The sequence below is a fragment of the Falco naumanni genome, chromosome 15 (assembly GCF_017639655.2).
Source record: "Falco naumanni isolate bFalNau1 chromosome 15, bFalNau1.pat, whole genome shotgun sequence".
In the NCBI taxonomy this organism is placed as follows: domain Eukaryota; kingdom Metazoa; phylum Chordata; class Aves; order Falconiformes; family Falconidae; genus Falco; species Falco naumanni.
In genome coordinates this window covers 8579732-8599581 of record NC_054068.1, presented here as the reverse complement: position 1 = coordinate 8599581, position 19850 = coordinate 8579732, and the positions used below count along the sequence as shown (strand labels likewise).

The following is a 19850-nucleotide window of genomic DNA, read 5'->3' as shown; positions in this document are numbered from 1 at the left end:
TAAATTTAGATCTGTTTTCCTAAAGAGAAAATTATGATATACAATCCTGATCTTTCTTACTGTTATTTATTGTATGCTGTGGCCTCCTTTGAAAACTAAGGCAATTAGCCTTTTGCCCCAGTTCCCTTGGCTTTATTTCACAACTGAGCCTCTAACAAAATGTTGTTTCATATATTCATTTTGACAGCAATAATCATTCTGGTTCTGCTACAGTAGATGATGTATGGAGGGTGCTGTTCAGCAACAGATTTTCTCCAGCATAAATTCATGGAGTTTAGACAATGCAGAGTAAATTTTCAATATGATATTCTGATTAAGCATGACTAAATGTATTGGGGTACTGTCATTTCTGTAAAGTACATGAAAAGCCGTTGAAAAAATGATACAGGAGCTATGATTGGCAAATTGTGAATATGCTGATTTATAAATCACCATTCATAATTACAAAAGCTTACTAATTTAAGAGCTGCTAAAGAAGCAAGGTTTTCTCGTGTTTACTAGAATTTGTGAGAAAGAGCAAATCCCGTTAGAGCTTGATTCATACCTGAAAAAAATCAACAAAATTTGAAAGTATACATATTGAAGGCTTTGACAGATTTCCTGAAGGTTCCTGTTTGTGCTCTTGCTGGTATTTGCATTGCAGATTTAGAGTTTCTATGTCCTTTTCTTTTTATCCCTGGGACATTGTAATGCAAATCTTAATATCTTTCCAATGCTTGGCAATTTGCATCTTTGAAATTTGAATCGTTGTGAGACACAAGAGAATTATGTAGTGAATCTACTGATGTGCTTTAAGACACAAACTTGAATCTCCTATAATGAAAAATTCTAATATTCAAGTGTCACAGATTTGTTTTTTATTTGGCATTTCATTCCTTTAAACCCACTGTGTTTTCATCTTTTATGTTTTAATATGGAACTGTAAAACAGTAAAAACAATGGTGACATGGCAGGTATATTGATAGAATAAAGTAATCAGTTTCATGCTTCTCTCTCTGAAAAAAAAAAAAAAAAAAAAAGAAGTAAGATACAGAAATAGAAATTGCTAGTTTTAAGAAATTCCTGAGAGATGTCTGCCTCATTTACCCCTATAAACAGAAATGCAGAGCTACCTGAAGTGCAATAATATTGAAACACTTTCTTATATGATTAGCTCTACATTTTTCCATATGATGCCTCTTATGTCCAACAAATAATAATTGTTATTTCTTTGAATTTCTCACATTGTTCTGGAAGTAATAAAATATTTATTCCTGTGGAGCTAGTATAATTCTTTTCTTATCTCCAACTAACAAAGCAGTGATTAAGTACGTGATTAATATGCAAGTCATGTCATCACCAACAAATCTGTAGTATTTGTCTGATATGTAATTGTAATAGTATAATTCATGAGAGAGAGTATCTTGGTAAATTTCTTGTGAAAAGCAAGAAAACAAAGAGACTTGTTTTTTCTGAGGCTGGTTAATAAACAGATATCAATATATGACTTGAAAGTTTACAGGTTGAATTTCTGGGAGTGGGAAGTGATTGCATTAAAACTCACTGAATGTACGTAAATACACATAACTTCCATCCATCAGCACTATATTCACTTGTTCTTTCTCTGTGGCCATTAGTAAAAGACATTTATCTTTGTCATTCTTAACAGCCACTGGACTTTGAGACCAAAAAATCCTATTCTCTGAAGGTAGAAGCAGCCAACATTTATATTGATCCTCGCTTCATCAGTGGAGGACCATTCAAGGATACAGCAACGGTAAAAATTGTAGTAGACGATGCTGATGAGCCACCAGTCTTTTCATCACCTACTTACCTACTGGAAGTGCATGAAAATGCTGCTATTAACTCTGTGATTGGTCAGGTGGCTGCCCATGACCCTGACGTGTCTTCCAGTCCTATCAGGTAGTGCTGCTTTGAAGTTCCCTTTGAAAAAAACTACTGGCAGGATGCTAAGTATGTTTTCCCATGCAGTATATGACACTCTTCTCATGCCATTTGATTTCTATGAAAATACTTGCATAAGATTTTTTAATCATGTAAGATTTATCAGTTCAGATCATTTTCAAAATCACAAAAATGCTCCTTGCCACATGAGTAGTCTTACGAAACAGTAGCAGTGCAATGAAAATAAGAAACCGGGTGTACAAGGTTGGATGGGATTCAATCATCAGTGTGTATCTGCAGATTATTTTGAGTAATCTCCTAGTGCCTGCACTAACAATACTGAGTTTATTCCATGTAGTTATAAGGTTGTCAAAACATATTTTGTATTCCTTTGGCTAAACCCATTCCTGGTTTAAAGATAGAAAATCAGAGATGATTGTGCCTGTATGACTTTTGCATCTTCAGTTTACAATATTTTCCTTTTTGATCTAACTTGAACAAAATCTGCTATTCCAGTTTCATCACATCGATGTTTAATGACCACACACCTTCTACTCCTCCTTTGTCATGGCTAGTATGGTATGATGCAAAGGTTCCCAAAAGACATTTTGCTATGTGTAGTACTGCCTGTTAAAACCATTATGAAAACAAACACCAAAACGTCAAATGCATAGGAAAGGTATATTTGGAGAGGGTCTATTTAATAATAATCATCACTGTTTGTTACTGCCTTAGGGAATTTAAGCTATGCAAGCAGTCTTCAGCAGGATGATGTTAATTGTTATAATCTGTCACTTAAGACCATTTTCTAATCATCATCATTTACATCAGATTTGTCACAGAGCAAAACTTTAAACCTTTATTTAGGGGGCCTACATATTGCACATTTTAGTATTTTCAGAATTAGAAATTCAGAATTTCCAACACGTTTGGATGTATTAGCACTTGTGTGTGAAGGTGTTGGAGACTATGTTGGTCTCTCATTTCTAAATAATCCTTCCCAAACTAGCTAAATGTAGCATTCACTGTCACAGATATCTAGACAAATTAATTGATTAATATATTTTCTACTGCAGCACACAACTCAGACAGTGTTAATAGGCAACAAATTCCTTTTCTTACCAGAGAAGCTCTCAGGATACTCAGATGGTAATATGATCATAGAAATAGGAAATAAATGAGGGTAGTTACCTAGATCAGAAAAATGGTACATAAACAGAGAAAAATAATAGAGAATTTACAGTTTGATCTATTACAATTTAAGCAGTGGCCCCACCCCTAATTTTATTACTGCTGTCCCCTGGCATCTGTGAAAAAGGACTTACTCTGCTACTAGAAAGATGGGGTCTTCTGAAACCAGCCACAGTGGCAGCAAGTTGGCTTTCTTCCCTTTATTCTAGCTTGATAGTCATTTCTCTTTCAATTTAACCTTAGTTCCTTCCCTCTGCCCTGTTCTGCTTTACTCTGAGCTTGGTCCTGTGCTCCTCTGCCTCTTGATTGTGTCCCCTCTGCTCCTCATCTCAGCCTGACTTCAACTCTGCTTCAGTCCTACCTTGGCTATTTTTCCAGTCTTGTTCTGTTTCCCTGGAATTCTTTTCTAGTCCTGTCTCAAAGCCCTAATAATTTAGACCAGCTACAGGCCTACCTATATCCTAAAACTGTCACTCTCCATTTTGTCCAAGCCTGTAAAATTGAACTGAGTAAAATATTTACCTCATTTCCATTTTTTCAGAATTTTATAGATATGTTCAAAATTTTAAAAGCATAAGTATTTTATATATGCAAACTGAATTAGAATTTCATTACTCATCAAGTTATATAGAAACAATATACATAAAAGAGAAGTAGCCAAAATTCATTATATTTAAAAAAAAAGGCATTTAATTAGTGTGACATATGTCCTCTGTAAAAATGTTATATGCAGTACTTCGTAAGATTTAATTTTTCTACAGTATTGGCTTGATAGCTATTTCAAGATACAGAGCTTGATTTTCTATGCAACTTATTTTTCTTCTTGTTTGCTCATCTCATTAATTTGGCTTTATCTGGCATAGCTCTGGAAAGTCCAAATTCTGTTTTTTCAAATTTTTTTGGCAAAAAAATATTTTAAGAAAAAAAAAAAGAAAAAAGGATTTCAAGTCAGTAATTCTACTATTACAGAAGCAAAAATATTCATCAGGGGAAAGCAGGGAGCAAAAATGTAGTTACTTTCTTTCCAAGTTGGAACAAAATTAGAACATGGCAGATTCTAACAAAAATATGTGGAAGCATTGGGTTTTTGGATTAGAATGCATCATTTTGATAGTGCATTAAAAGTGTTTATTCCATTATTGTACCATGTAAATTTTATGTATATGTTTAATGATACACTTTCAAAAATATTAATCATAAGTTAAAAATTGAAAAACAGAATGAAAACATTCTGTTCTAAAAATAATGGACATTTTGATGCTGCCTGGCCATTTTTTAATGTATTTTTCCTTTAAAACAGAATTTTAGGAGACAATAGCTAATTGCATTTCAAGGAAATAATATTTTTCAATAGCTATCTGTTCTATCAATATTCTGGTGAAAGCTTTTGTGTGCATTTGTTATGAAAACCCTAACAAAAGAAAAAAACATGAATCAACTTAGGTGCTACCAATACCATGTCTCCTGCACATTAGTCTTATACATCAAGGCTCAGTAAACTCAAAGTATTGCAGTACCATAAATGAAATAAAACTTAGATATCTCTGAACATGGAAATAGTCTGATAATTGAGTAATGAGACAAAATATTAGAGAATTTAGAAAAAATACTATAGAAAACAGACTGGAAAGAAACTTTTCCTAGGTTTCATTTAAAAAAAAAAAAAAAAAAAAAGAAGTTTAACCACATTTCTATTCAATACAACAGTACTTTGGCTTTATGCTTGCGTAGAAGAAATGAAACACATTCTCTGGTCTTTCCATTACTTGCTATAAAAGATATGAACCCTATCACAGATTTACAAGCAGGTGTATAGGTGGGTTACCAGTCTGGTTCTGAGCGTGCCACCCTTATGTAAATACCTAAAGAAGGCTATTTAGTGATGTCTGGTGTCAAATGCAGAGGTTTGGCAGTTATTAGCCTGAAATCTCTGTATCAGCCACAGAAATTCAGACATCTGTAGATGGATGGGGCTAAAGGATGCATATGTTGTATGGGCCTTTTCTCGTTGTTGTTGAGCCCTAATTGTGGATAAGTAAAGGCACCTTTGTATGGCTAACCGCTAACGTGGTATTTGGCTGAATTGTGCTTTCATTACCTGTTTCTCCAAGGAATATGAATTATCTGACAGGAGGCTGTAAGGCAAGTGGGGGTCGGTCTCTTCTCCCAGGTAACAAGCACCAGGACAAGAGGAAATGGCCTCAAGTTGTGCCAGGGGAGGTTTAGACTGGATTTTAGGAAAAGTTTCTTTAAGGAAAGGGTGGTCAAGAATTGGAACAGGCTGCATAGGAAGGTGGTGGGGTCACCATCCCTGGAGGTGTTTCAAAGACACGTAGCTGCGGCGCTTACCGATATGGCTTAGTGATGGGCTTGGCAGCCCTGGGTTAATGGTTGGAGCCGATGTTCCCAGAGGTGTTTTCCAACCTACGTGATTCTGTGATTGTATGGTTCTACAATCTCTTCATATTGGTTGTTCATATAGTTTAACTACATCATATCTTACATAACCCAGTACTTTTAAAATAAACAGCAGAATTTCTCTTTTGTCTTTGTTTGCTCTTCTGCTGTGCATGGCGGTTAAGGGCCTGGCTCACTTTTAAGCCTGATGGTGTAAAGAATTTACAAATTTGTCTAACAGTTATTAACACAGTTAGTGGTTTGTCTTATTCTAGTCTGGTCACTTCAGAAGTATTCGTTAGTGGCTCGCTACCACAACTAGACCACATGCGTCTCTCTTGGGAAAGGGACTCAGTGAATTCAATTAAGCTAGTCATAAAGCTTTACTGCACTTTATTTAGTAAGGGTGGTACATTCTGGCTTATAGTATAATTAGGCTTGAAAGATCGTTATCCATTAGCATACAAATCTTTTGATTTCAGTTGTAGTTATTTCATGTTTCTGTTGTTATTTTATAACCACGGTCTATTTATCTGTGGTAAGTTATCTTCGATAAAGCATGATCCAAGTGCATAGAAAAAATCAGGAGTAATAATCTTTCCTCCTATACTGTACCTGCCCTCCTATAAACCACTGCCCTTCAGTGTCTTTGTGGAAAGATAAGCTTCACTGGCAGGTTTTCCCCATTCATATCAACAGAGATTTCATCTTTGGCAGCAGCTGATCATTTTCTTAATTCACAGCAGGCCTTAAAAACTGAGATATGATACTTTCTGCCTCCCTAATTGTGCAGCTGTTTATCTGTTACTAAGTAGTGTGTCCGATCTGCCTGGCATTAATAAACAATGGTGATTTACCACTGATGAGGTATCGGTACTGTGATTTAAATCTCAGCAGGTGCAGCAAAAAAAGAATTTCTGCTCTTATTTACATTGAGGCAAATAAAGAATAGATAAAATTAAGCCATAATAGCAATAGCAATTGTGCAGGAGCAGGACTGAGAATCATTTTAAGTCTTCTGTTAAACCACTATGGGGGTGTTCCTATAATTGCCATAGCAGACCCATAAACTAACCAAAACTTCCCAATAACCTGTGCTGGGTTTATTGCAATTTCAAATGATATTATTTCCCAAGATATTCTTTTCTCATTTTTAGAGAAATCTATGTTTTATGTATAGCTTATGGATTTGACAATGCATTCCCATTAAAAAGAGTTACAATACTATTATCATGAAAAGGAAACTGCAAATGTACTATTAGTTTTCCTAGTTTTATGACACTGCAGATCTTAATTTTTATTTTTGTACCAAATATTTATCAAATTAAAATCACGAGAGGGTTTTACCTCTTTGTAGTCTTGTAAAGCCATGTAACTTATGTTAAAAATGTTTCATTTTGAATGCTGGTTTCGCATTGTGAATAAATAGTGTTGGGATGAGATGAAATGCGATTTAATAAACTCACAGATGTTATGCTCTCAGTTTTATATCTTCAAAAAAAGGAACTGCTGGAAGATTGTAAATGGTTTAAAAAGTTTAAAAATGTGTGATCCTTAGAGAAGAATTGTGTCTTATCTCAATGGAATTTATGTCAAGCCCAGGTCAACTAAACATTAAGTAACATATAAACATTTCATATTTTATTTCATTTGTGGACTGTAAAAAAGTCATAAATGTTCAGTATCAGAAGAGTTCTTTCTGCAACATTACGTAAACATCAAGAATTAAAATTAGTTTTAAGTTATGACATCTTAAAAAAAGGTGATTGTGGTCTTTCCTGTATTTTCTTGAGTGAAATCTTAATCCTGTGAAAGTCTGTAAGATATTTTTTACTAACTTCACTAGCACCAGAATTTCACTTCTGATACTTTAATTAGAACTAGGGAGACATTCAAATAAAGTTACAATGCATTTTCAAAAATGGTTCTGTGAAGTTAGGCCCCCACAGCTTTATTTTTCCACACAAGTGACCTGATTTTCAGAAATGCTGAGGGTAGTACAGTTCCCGTTAAAGCATTGAGAGCTGAGCATGTGGAGTTCACTAGAAAATGAGTTTACTCCAACATCCAAAAATAGATGCATGTGCCTAGCTTTAGGCACATATATTTGGAATTTTACTTCAAATTTTTTTCCTGGTACTCTTCTTAACCAAACCACTCATTTTAAAGTGAATAAAACTAGGTTGTCTGAGTTTAAAACCAGAAACTTAAATGTGTTAACAAATCCCATTACTTAGTTAAGCAGGGGGGTTCACTCTTAAGTCCATTAGTTGTTAAATACCTTACCAACATGATCATGCTAGCATTGATCTTTAGTAAAACAGTCTTTGAACATTTAAACTTTAAAATTTTGATAGATTTCTGTAGTTTAGAACTGATTTTCTGAAAGTGAATTTTATCTGGCTGGATGCATTGCACGAGCAATCTAATTGCAACGCATCATTCATTCTGAATATGAAAATATCTGACAGTGAAATAAAAAAAAGATTAACACCATAATCCTAAGCTTTGAAATCAGATTCTAATGCTATGTCTATCAAAATAATTGTGCTATGCTGGAATGAGTTTGAGTTCATTAGAATATGTTTATTGTAGCATATAGAGGTACTTCCAAATTAGAACTTTTTTTCAGAAATTGCTTATGATAAAGCATAAACCACAATGGAATAACTGAATTTCAGATAGCTCTACCATTGTCACTGTAGCAAAATATGCTCTTGTTCTTTTATCAGTGAATTTCACAGCGTATTTGCAAAAAGTAGGAATGTAATGGGAAACTGACAGTCTGAGTCACTTTTCTGACCACTATATCATGTAATCCAGTCTAATACTGTACCCTAACTCACCCTATTATGCCTAGATATAATGCAGAACAGATGTAAAAATTGTCAATACATGCTGTTAGGTTCTGTAATACATAGACACAAAGGCTTAAAAGGCTTTTCCATAAATCCACAATTGGGATTCAGTAAAACCCCTTGAAGTCAATTTTTGTTGAACCATATCAATAGTTTATCACTAAACTCTCTCATTTCATACCTTTCCTGTCAAAAAATTGGAAGGCTTAATTTTGTGATTTAATTTCTTTTTGCGAATAATACGTTAACAAAATAACTCTGTGAAAATGGACAAACATAAAAGCTTTCCTGGAGATCCTGTTCTGAGCTTTAAATCATCATCCTGCTTAATGCACCGTTGGAGCAATCTACTGCAGCTCGCTCTTGTTGTCAGGCTGGCTCTGTTTAGGCTGCATAATTTACCTGGACATTCACATTTGCAAACTCTGACTACCTGTCAGATGAAACTCGTTTTGTTAAAAATCAGTGATGTCAGTCCATAAAACAATCAGTCCTTCAGTGTTTGAAGTGTTTTATAGGAAAACGGTGATTCACTGTGTTCTGCCCATGGAGCTGCTTGAACCATAACCAAATAATATGCTCGTTGGGTAGTTCATGCTTCATTAATCTGAAATTTATTGGTAAAATAATATTATTCAGCCCTTTTTTAAAATAACCATGAGGCCCACCACTTTTGTGGGCTTAATACATTACTGTCAAAATTATCATCAGTTACTGTGGAATACCATAGAAACAGTCTAATAAATGTGATGGATTGTGTCATTAACTCTTGATCAGCACCGTTTTTCAAAGATGTTACCCAGTAAACCTGAGGGCATTTTATGACCTTCACACTGGGTATACAGCTAATTACTCCTTGGGCAATAATTATTAAGTTTTTTTAGTCTCAGTTTGTCATTTTGTCTTACAAATTATTATGCTATTGAGCTTCTGAATCCATTTGGCTATAAAACTGTAGCCCTCAGAGGGCTCCCTAAATTTTCTTGTGATTGTATGGATTACACCAACTTCATTAAGTAGATTACAGGGATGTCTGTTTTGTAGGTTTTCCATTGATCGGCACACTGACCTTGAGAGACAGTTCAACATTAACGCAGAAGATGGGAAAATAACTTTGGCAACACCACTGGACAGAGAAACAAATATGTGGCACAACATAACCATTGTAGCTACTGAAACTAGTAAGTGTTTGTGTATACTGGCTGTTAGTTCTGTTGGGTTTGTAAATGGTTTAAGCAACGTTTGCAGTGGAAACTGTGTATAATTCAGTAAAAAGTAATGCACATTGGATTTTTAACTTTTGAGAATTTTTGAAAGGAAACTTAATTTCTGCTGAAGTTTCACTCATTCCATTTCATGTTCAAAACTGTATTATTCTCAGTGAATACAGTAGTATAGATTTTGAAGAGACACATGATTACATTTGTAAAGGGTATACATGGTAAATGTTAAAACAAAATTCAGAAAACCTAAAACCAAAGCCTTATATTTAGTTACTTATATTAAGACAGAAAAAATAAAGCTTTGCTATTGTAGAAGTAAATTGTAGGCTCAACCCAAAAGTTCTTAATGCTGAGTGATATTATGTTTCAGTGCCATAAATGATTAAGGGCATGGGTAATGTTGCATGCAAGTAGCCCTATTTGATATATATGAATAAATTTACTGATACACAGCTATAGACAAGAACATGGATTGTTCAGATCCACAAAGCTGTTGTGACTGATCCGTACACCTAAGTCATGGAGAGTCAGGAGCATCACCCTGTCTGGGAATATGGGTCCTAGATTTCAATCAAAAAGAATTCTTGATTAATTGGGAATTGTAAGCGCTGTTGATGGGATCACAGGTGACAGTATAATTCAGTATTGATATTAGCACTGTATTTTAGAGTATACATTTGACATAAATTTATTGCAGCAAAAGAACAGATTCAGAACGTAGCTCTGTCATCCCATGTCTTTGTCTTAACTGAAACACAAACCATGAAAATGTTTCTGCTGATGTATCTATTCTGCAATCAATGTATATGCATAATTCCCATATGTGCAAGCAGGCTTGACACATTGTTGTAAGAAAATTTGTCTTCAGAACCTGATGATCAGTGCTGCTAGTTCTTGCTTGTAGAATACTAATATTAATGCTTGCTTTTCCCCCAGAGTATCTTTTTTAAAGGATATAGTATTATAATACAGAACTTTTAATGCTCAGTTTCGTAATACTGACTGTAGCTGTGAACATAATGAATGGGAGGATAAAATACGCTTAATTGGCCCATTTTTGTTGTCCAGTATTGTTCTGTGGTACTTGTTCTCAGAAACAAACTTGTTGGGAATCTGTGACAGAGAACTGAAATGCCATACAGAAATGAGAAAGATAGGTCTGAGTATAAACTAAGGTCTCAACTGACAACCCCTGTAAACTGTATTCCTATGACATAACTTAATAATTTGTGTATTTCATTGCCAGTAGTGCCAACAGTACCCGTTTAATTACTGTTAAATCTTGCAGGCAAACACTGCTTTGATAAATTAGCAAGAATACTTTCTGCTTGCAGGAAAGCCAAGCCAACACAGGGAATCAAACTGCATAAGGAAAGTGAGCGAGCTCTGGTTGCATAGGGTATATTTTGCCCAGGTTAATATCAAACCAGTGAATAGTACTGATGTTTTTAAAGAAGCAAGATATAGAATTTCCATACCAATTCTCTCAAGACATGAGGAATGTCAGATCATGAGATTTACCAATGGCATGAAAGCAGATTTATTAGTTTGTGATCCAAAGTTTTCAGACATTGGAATAGTAAGATGTAAAATGAAGTAATTTTACATTTTCCTCAAAAAAAGTAAAAAAAGAACAAAATAATAATAAAAAAGTTTTTCCAGAAACTCTTCCAATTATTTTTTTTACTCCATTATGTGTGCGTCACTGCAGCGTTAACAGATGTGCACTTTACTGAGCCACATCAGAATCAAGCCTGCCTGTTGCATCTTCAGATTTTTAAAACGTAATTATACTCAAGAATTTTGTAAGAAACCAGCCTTGTCATTAGTCTTCATGGGAGCCTCAGCATCTATCACCATTGTAAAATTGCCTCTTATCAGATTGTCTATGAAAATAATAATGCCAATCTTGTTCTAAGCATTTGCATTCCTGCTGATGACTTATTTTCACATTCATAATATAATTATTTGACATTTACATAAAACAAGAGCTTAATTTCATAGACTACTATATTTGCTTTTTTTAAGAGAAATTATTTTTAAACTCCTCATGTAGAAACTAAATTTGTTCATAGAACTGTCAAGCAGGGTAACATGGGCATTTTAAGGTCTTTTTTCAACGCCACAATAAGCAAAATCTCTGCTACAAAAGAACCGAAATCTGTTGGAGGCAGACACAAGCATCAAATGAAAATTCAGAGTTTGGCATTACGATATCTTCACTGACAGTAATATTAATGGACTACTGATCTCTCCCATAAAAATAAATATGTCAGCATCATTCATACAGGAGCATTTTCTCCTCCTAGGCCACCTGCTCTCCAGGTTCAGTCCAAGGCTCCCCTCTTCTTGTGGGGCAGCGACCAGAGCATTTCACTGCCATCAAACTTGCTTACCAATCATAAGCCATGATACTGGGTTTATTTTTCTGATTCTCAGCATGGTAGATCCTAATATATATCTGATTTATCAACACTTCAATAGGTAAACACCAAGTTTTGCCAAAACATGAGTCATTGTTTCAGAACTTTGTGCTGGTGAGTTACCAGCAGTTAAATTTGTGCTTTAAGCACAGGTAATTTTTGGCAGATTTCTGCTGCCACCATGACAAAGTTATTCTTTTATGTCACCCCTCAGCCACTGTCTCAGGTGGGAATGTTCTGAGACACAAGATTGGCCTGGCTGAATTGAGCATAGCTACTTCTGTATTTTCACATGGTTTGAGGATGAGAATATTTAGATTCAGATTGGCTGATCTTTTTGAAAGCAACCATATTTAGAATTTGTGTGAATAATTTTAAACATGCTACTTCTTTTTAATCTGAGTTCCCTAAAATGTGAACTTAACCCTTTCATGTCTAGCAAAATTGGGAGGAGAAAGCATGAGCTAGTGGGGACTTTGACTCTTTTCTGTAAGTACTTAACATGCAAAAGTTTGATTGTTTTGGGTTTTTTGGGAGAACGTTTTGTTTTCCTATACATAAGCAAGTGTCTGGATAGTTCTAACTCAGAACTAGCATCAAAGTTCATACTATTGTTGACAAATAGTCTTACCATCATATTCTGAGACCTGTGCCGAGGGTGACATTTCCCTCCTTTCATTTTCCCATTGTAAGCAGGTTCCTTCCAGCCTATGTGAAGAAGTTTCTTGTCTGCAGCTTCTTTTTGGGTGGGTAAACTAGACAGATGGACTAAGGAACAGTTGCCTGGAGTTTCTTTCCCTCAGACAGTTGCCCAGACTTTGGTATTGCTTTTATGTTCAAGTTCTTTAACTATGTAGACGAGTGCCATATAGTTTTATCCCTCCTGTTTAAATCAAAGCAACTATGTTACATACTGATTACATGCCCCCTAGAGATAATTCTTCAAATATCTCATCCATCTGCATCTTTTTTTGGTTACTGAAGATAAAACAATGTGAAGACTGCACTGAAAGTGATTAACATAGTACAGGTGATATTTAGGTGGTAGTTTCAGTATTTCAGATTTAGTTATAAATTTTTCATTAATTTGGTGAAAAATTGGTAGATAAATTCCTTTTGTAGCTTTGACCCTCTCCAAGAGTGTCTACTCTTAAATGTTCCATTCATTTTGCACATTTTTTTCTATTGTATGATTTCTTATATTTCTTTCTTATATCATCAAATTAATTTTTGCTTTTTTGTTGTTCAGCTTTTTTCCTTTCTGGTCATGTGGTAACTCCTTTATGTTGATGAGTTCTGTCACATGGACTTTTAAGAGAAGAGGATGTTGCAAAGAACTTTGACATCTTTGAAAGATCACTCTGAAATACAGGTGTAGGGTGTGCAGAAGAAATAGATGTATTAACACTCATGGCAAGAGGGATACTGAAAGTTATTGCACCTATGACTTGATTCTTAAATTTTCTTTCTAGATTGCCATACCCCCAAGTTTTCTCTGCTGAATGAGTGAGGAGCAGGAACATCTAGGTTATTGCAGGCTGGATGAAGCAGGCTTATTGACAAAATATGACCTTGCCTTGAGAATGTACCTTTTAGTCTGTAGATATAAAGGGTGATCTTTGTTTTCAAAGTCTCTGGACTTTAGATGCTGGAGTAATGAGATTTCTCATTGTTTTCTGGTGTAGTTGAGACTTACATGAGCTTAAAATTGTATGCCAAGGTTGGGAGGTTTATTTTGGCTAGATGCTTGAGAGAACGGGGGTGGATAATAGCCTTGCTTTGTAAGTCAGGGCTGATTATGCTGCTCAGATGTTTGGGCTCTCAGGAGCTATGCCCTGAACAGGAAAGGAATCTGGGGAATATGCAAGTATTCTCTGAAAGTCTGATTTGCAGTGCAGTAAGAATGAATGATTAACTTGCAGACCTTTCTTTTGGTGCATCTTTTTTGTATGTACAAAGGCTCATCACATCTTTGGTCCTTTGGTACTTTTTTGAAATGGAATTATCCGCCATTCAGTAAAATCTAATAAAGTCAGGTTCCTAATAGTCATACATGATCCCATTCATCTGAACACACAAATACATTTTTTTAGTTTGTATAAGTTACAATGATAGCTATAACTACTGTTCACATTGGCATGCTTGTGTTGCTTGCATTAGCTGGTTAGCAATTTTGCTGGGCAGTGAAGCAAGGCAGAGTTCAGGCTGGGCTAACCTCCTCGGTATTCTTTCAGTTTCTTGTACAGTTTTGGCAGTACTTACCGGGTTATGTGTTGTCAATGCTACTCAGCTACTAAAAGAAAATCAAATAGCCATGATTTATTTATTAGAACATTTTTGCTTCAGTTTACCCAGATTCTGAAGGGAGCTCAGAATCCCTGATCATTCAAGCTATCAGATTGTCATACATGTATACGGCATATAATAATGAAACCCTTTCTTCTGCCTCCAGCTCCATGGGTTTCCATTTCCATCTTCTAATGGCTGTAACAGCCACATTACAGATACTTCTCTACCATCCTCATGTGTCTCATTAATACTAAGGAAATGCCCTGTACTTCAGTCATTGCTGGTTAATTGATGCAACAAAAGCAGTAATAAATGGAGAACTAATGTAGTTTGAAACCAAAGTAATGACTTATCTCAGAGAAGCTCTTTTAACTTAGGCAAAAAAGAAGTATATTAGTAACATAATTTAGCTGCACAACATTCCTCCAGTTTAAATATTAATATCCTGATATTTGCATACTCATCCCTCCTAAACTGTAGCTCAAATCTGCTTGAGATACAGGATTCTAGTGAATTCTTTGAAAATGAGAAGTATACTGTAATGCATTCACTATTAGCAATGCTTACCTGGAACTCTCTTTTCAAAAAAGCAATGTAATCCTTTTCTCAAGAATATGTGTATTACATAGTAGAAATGTATTGAATGATGTCATAGATTTCAACAAGAAAAACCTTCTAAATATATTCCAGTTGGCAGCCTCTGAGATTTGTGAAAAACACACCAACAAATAACAGAAGCCATGGCTCATAAAATGTAAAGACAGCTAAATGACGATCCCTTTAAAGTTCCCAATCTTTCTTTCACCTGACGTAACACTGAGTGGGATACTCAAGATCTATATTTCCTTCCTAGCCTTTTTATGACCATGTGTAACACTGGATTCCTCAGACCACACTCAGGTTGAATCTCCGTTCCTGTTTGTGAGGTACTACCATGAGCATATCCAAGCACAGATGGGCTCTTTTATCGTTAGTACAGACTCAAGCCTTTTCAGACCTACCGGGAAATACCGAGGTGAAGCATGCACCCGTTGGCTCTGTTGCATCAGGGTACGAGAAGGCTCTTCTAAAACTCCTCTCTCTTCTCACACTCTGTGCACCCTGTGCACGGACGTGCAACAAATCTGTCTGCTGAGGAGCTCCAGAGGCTGTGCAGGACTGCCTGGGAGAGGATATTTCCCTTAGCCTAGAGCAATGCTTTTAACCAACTTTTACATCTCTGAATGAAGGCTTTTAATGGAATTTCTGTTTTCCTTATTCTGCAGGCACTCCAGTTACGGAGCTATTACTTTCATTTTGATTGACTCCTTTATCAAATGATTCATGGTGTTCACCTTCACTTGCCAAACAAAAAACGTACCAGTGGCTAGCTAAGCCCCCCGCCCAGGTATTTGGGAAAGTACCAGAACTGCCACAACTAGTAGAAATTCTCATGAATTATTAGTCAAAGCAAGAGATGAAAGTATAGACAAGATCTTGAAATGTAAATTGTGATTTGACAACAATAAATATTTTCCAGGCACAGAGCATAGGAATCTCAAGGACAAAGCTGTGGGCTCTATCTGACAAAGGTAATTACCCATACCAATGGCATTCTTTAGAAATGAAGAAGTATGAGGCAATTTTATCACCTAATGGGAAAGGGCATAAAGCCAGAAAGACTCTTTATGGTTTACCAAGAATATAAATACAATAATTGAATCGTCATCCAGCGCATGCTCTTCTAAAGTTATCTATATTGTGTATTCCTTTAAAAAATACAAGGACACTAATTAAAAAGCAGACAGACATAATTACTTTTCAGAATAAGCCTCCAGCTACAAGGTACTTTTTAATGCCATGAATACCTTTGCTCATGCTTTCATTTTTTTAATTTTATTTAGCCTTTTATTGTAAAGATTACTATAGGCATTAATAATAATTCTAACATTTTAGGGAGTTACTTTGGTGCATCGTATAACTACCTCTAATTTCGGGCTGAGTAAATGACAGTCAGTTATCAAAAGAAAAGGAAATAAGCCTTTATGAAGGTTTAAACAGGAGAAGCTCAGGAATATTAACCTTTTTTGCTTGACCCTTTTTTATCTGGCTTAGTGAAACCGAAACTAGATAATCCATCATTTTTTTCACAGAAACTCAGAATTTAGTAAGGTAATTTTTATTCATTTGCACATAAATACAGGGTTACATGGAACTCCATAGATTCTAATGGGTCACAGAGCATTTGCCATTAGTCAGTGGTGGGCTGGTATATCACATAAAGCTAGTTTGCACTTCTCAGCTATGAAAATGCATTCAGACATATCGCAAACTTTCCCAATAGTTCTTTTTTTTCATAGTAGGAGAGGTGATCCACATGGATAACAACATGGGAGTGGCCATATTATGAGGAAATATGAATGGGAATGGAGTGTACTTACAAAATAATCTCTATATAAAATGGTCTCAGTCATTCAGGAGCAAACATTAAAATGCAGGTATGGGATGCTGAATAAGTGTTAGCAACCTGTGATTTCAGAGGGAAGCATGTAAGGCAGCTGTGAATAAAGCATCTGAGTAATACAGTGCTAGAAAAAGTTAGAGGCGGTAATAAACATAATTTTGGCAAGGAAAACAATAGAGATTTGCATGAACAGGCTAATATCTTTTATTTCTGGTTTCAGGGCATTATAAAGCCAGGCTAGACATCTTAGATCTAGGTTTGCTAATGTTGATTTCACAGAAACATACTGGAATTGAGAACACTGTTCAAAGCTGAAAACACAAAATGTTAGGATACTAGGTGGTGTTTGAGAAAGGAATAAGGCTTTCTGGGGCACAAAACAGATAAGGATTCAAGTAAGGCATACAAGGGTTGTTAGTGAAAACATACTTGACTAATTCATGTGAAGTATGTTTGTTAATTACTTTGAGAAAACTGGAGGCATGGTTAAACTGACGATATGCATATTAGCAAAATGAGTGCACTGTTAAACTGAACAACTAACAATTGGCCATCTGCGCTTTGAACATTTGAATTAGAATTTCTGAAGAAAATAGGACTGATCTTAAAAATGCTGTGTAGTATTCATCGAGTTGATAAGCTGAATCCATTTACTTCTAAGTGGAATGTGACTGTCTAAAATCTCCTCTGTTTTTTCTGTAGGGCTGAAGCATGAGAATAGGTCAAAACAGAGGTTTGTAACTGAGTTTCTTTTCAGCCAATCTTCTTTAAGCACATATCTTTCTAGAATAAAGACACTACTCAGAGTAGCATGCATTGAGCTTCTAATAAAGTTGCTGGATAAGCAAAGAATGACAGTCTTTTCTGGCTGAAAAACAGAGAGAATTTTTTAAAGATACATGCTGATATGCTGGGGAGATCTTTTTGCTTATTGCTGAAGTTATGCAAAAAAGAATAGTTTGATGTTAAACTCCTAGAACCTGATTCAAATCCAGCATATCCGGCAATATTTTTTCTGTGAAAGAAACATAAAAGTATTAAATTGCACTGTTGAGAAAATCAGTACCAAAAGGGAATATAAGCTCTAAGAAGAATGACATTTAAATACTTCTATAATAAGCTGTTGTTTAATAAAAAACATTTGTTAAAGCATTTTGATTTTTGTCCATCAGTAAAGGATGGATTTCATTTGAGCTATTAATTGTTTTATTTCAGTCATTAAATTGTTTAAAAAAAAATAATCAAAATATTCCAGGCATCTTGTCCTCAATCAGTCTGCTTATTGTTATTATTACTGCTGCTAGTCATTATAAAATTTCATAGCCAAATATAATTGACAATAAAACCTTGCATATTTAAGTCAATATTTTATAACATTTTAATATGCATGATGTATTAGCATATTAACAATATAATTGCTCTAAAGTGTTGGCCAGATTCCTGACTGTTTTATGGTAGTGCAACTCCCTTGATTAAGCTGGAGTTGAGCAACACAGCAGCAAATCATGCCCTGGGAACTTTGTTGTGTCTTAAAACTTTTGTTCAATCAGTTTCCTTCCTGCCCGTTCACTGGTGTTTGGGGTTTTTTGTTGTTGTTGTTGTTGTTGTTTTGGCGTGAGGTTTTTTTTTTTGAGGTAAATCCTTTTCTGTCACTTAATGGCAAATTTTTATTGCCTGGATTTTTTTCTCATTGTTTTATTTAGAAATTGAAAACTGTTACTTCCTCACAACAGTTACGGCATTACAATGCCTCAGAAAAGCTTGAATCCTGATTAGGTTTTGTGGTGCTGTGATCCACAAGTAAAGATTCAGTAGCATGTCATGATGCTGTCATTATTACAGTGTGTATGATAAAGACAACAGAAAGATGTGGCTCCCTATGCTTTTCTGTGGTTCGGTTTTCGTAACTCTTTTCCTTCTTATTGGTAGCTGCCATAAGGAACGGGAAAAAACTTTTTTCAAAAGCTTTTATTAGACTCTGACTTTTGGTAAAATGATGAGTCAACAGAATACCGCTTCCTAGTTGCAGATGTTTCCAGAAATTACAAATGCTGGTTTGTTATTGCTTATTCTTGAAGTTAGGTATTTTTTTGTTTGTTTTGTATTGATTTTTTTGCAAAAAATGTAGCTTCAAACCTTTCTAGTTTGCCTTTCTTTATAGTTTATAAGTCAGCTGCTGATAGTTGCTAAAACTTAAACCATGTTTTGATTTTTGCCCTCGTAACCACTTAAATACATAACAGTTCATTTACTGAAAGCAACATAACTGCAAAATACATCTTGACTTGCATCCTCGTTAGAGACAAATAAGACTCAGTAACACAGTACTGTATCAGAAATACAGATTGTTTTCTGCCAGCTTTTGTTTCAGTTTGGTCTCTGGATAGATGTGTGGGTGGAAGGATGTTGACAGTGTACTTTTTTTTTTTTTTTCCCCCTTAAGAATTTACTTAGGAACTGTGAATAAAGCAGAATTGTTTTCATTGTCATAAAAGTGACATGACTGTAGCAGCTTCCAATACAACCCGCTCAAGCAGCTATGCTAATAATTTATTTTGAATTATGTATTTGTTTACTCATATTGATGTGTCACATATGTCTTGATTAGGTGTCACTATGAATATAAAGCTCACTGCGGTCAGAATTAGATATGCAGAAGAACAGTCTCTAAGGACATGCTGTTTGCATCCAGAGCTTCTGACAAGAGACAAGTACCCCTAATTGCTACTCCAATATTGAAAAGGTGCTACAGTTTCTGATTAGGATGCCCCTTCTAACTCTCTGCAAACCTCACCTCATCGCTTTGTTTCCCCTTCTTTAATATCCCCAGTTCTCTCTCCTAGTGCATATCCCATGCAGTCTAATCACGCTCTTATGCAATATGTAGGTTACCTGTGATAAGTATTCATGTGTTACTTAGTGCAACTAAGATCTACTATGTCTTCTAATATTTTCTTTTTGGAGTCCATTAAGATGAATAGGATGTGGTGACACTAATGGATTTTTCAAAACATGAACATTGTGTTTAAAGGGAGAGTGCCATTCAAAGTGGTTTGTCATAACAAGAAACCCTTGAGTTTCTGGGTTGTTGGTTTTTTGGGAGGGTGGCACGAGGGGTGGGGTTTCCTATAGTTCCCATTCC

The 19850-nt window shown here is 35.3% G+C and overlaps 1 protein-coding gene across 3 annotated transcripts in view; it reads left to right on the top strand.

Moving 5' to 3' along the window:
* Positions 1 to 19850, top strand: part of CDH8 (cadherin 8) — a 214366-nt gene that overhangs the window by 153398 nt on the left and 41118 nt on the right. For all 3 annotated transcript variants that reach the window (XM_040615518.1, XM_040615519.1, XM_040615521.1), the window contains exons 8-9: positions 1649 to 1902; positions 9375 to 9511. In XM_040615518.1, coding sequence (XP_040471452.1) covers positions 1649 to 1902; positions 9375 to 9511 — 391 coding nt within the window. The remainder of the gene's footprint in view (positions 1 to 1648; positions 1903 to 9374; positions 9512 to 19850) is intronic.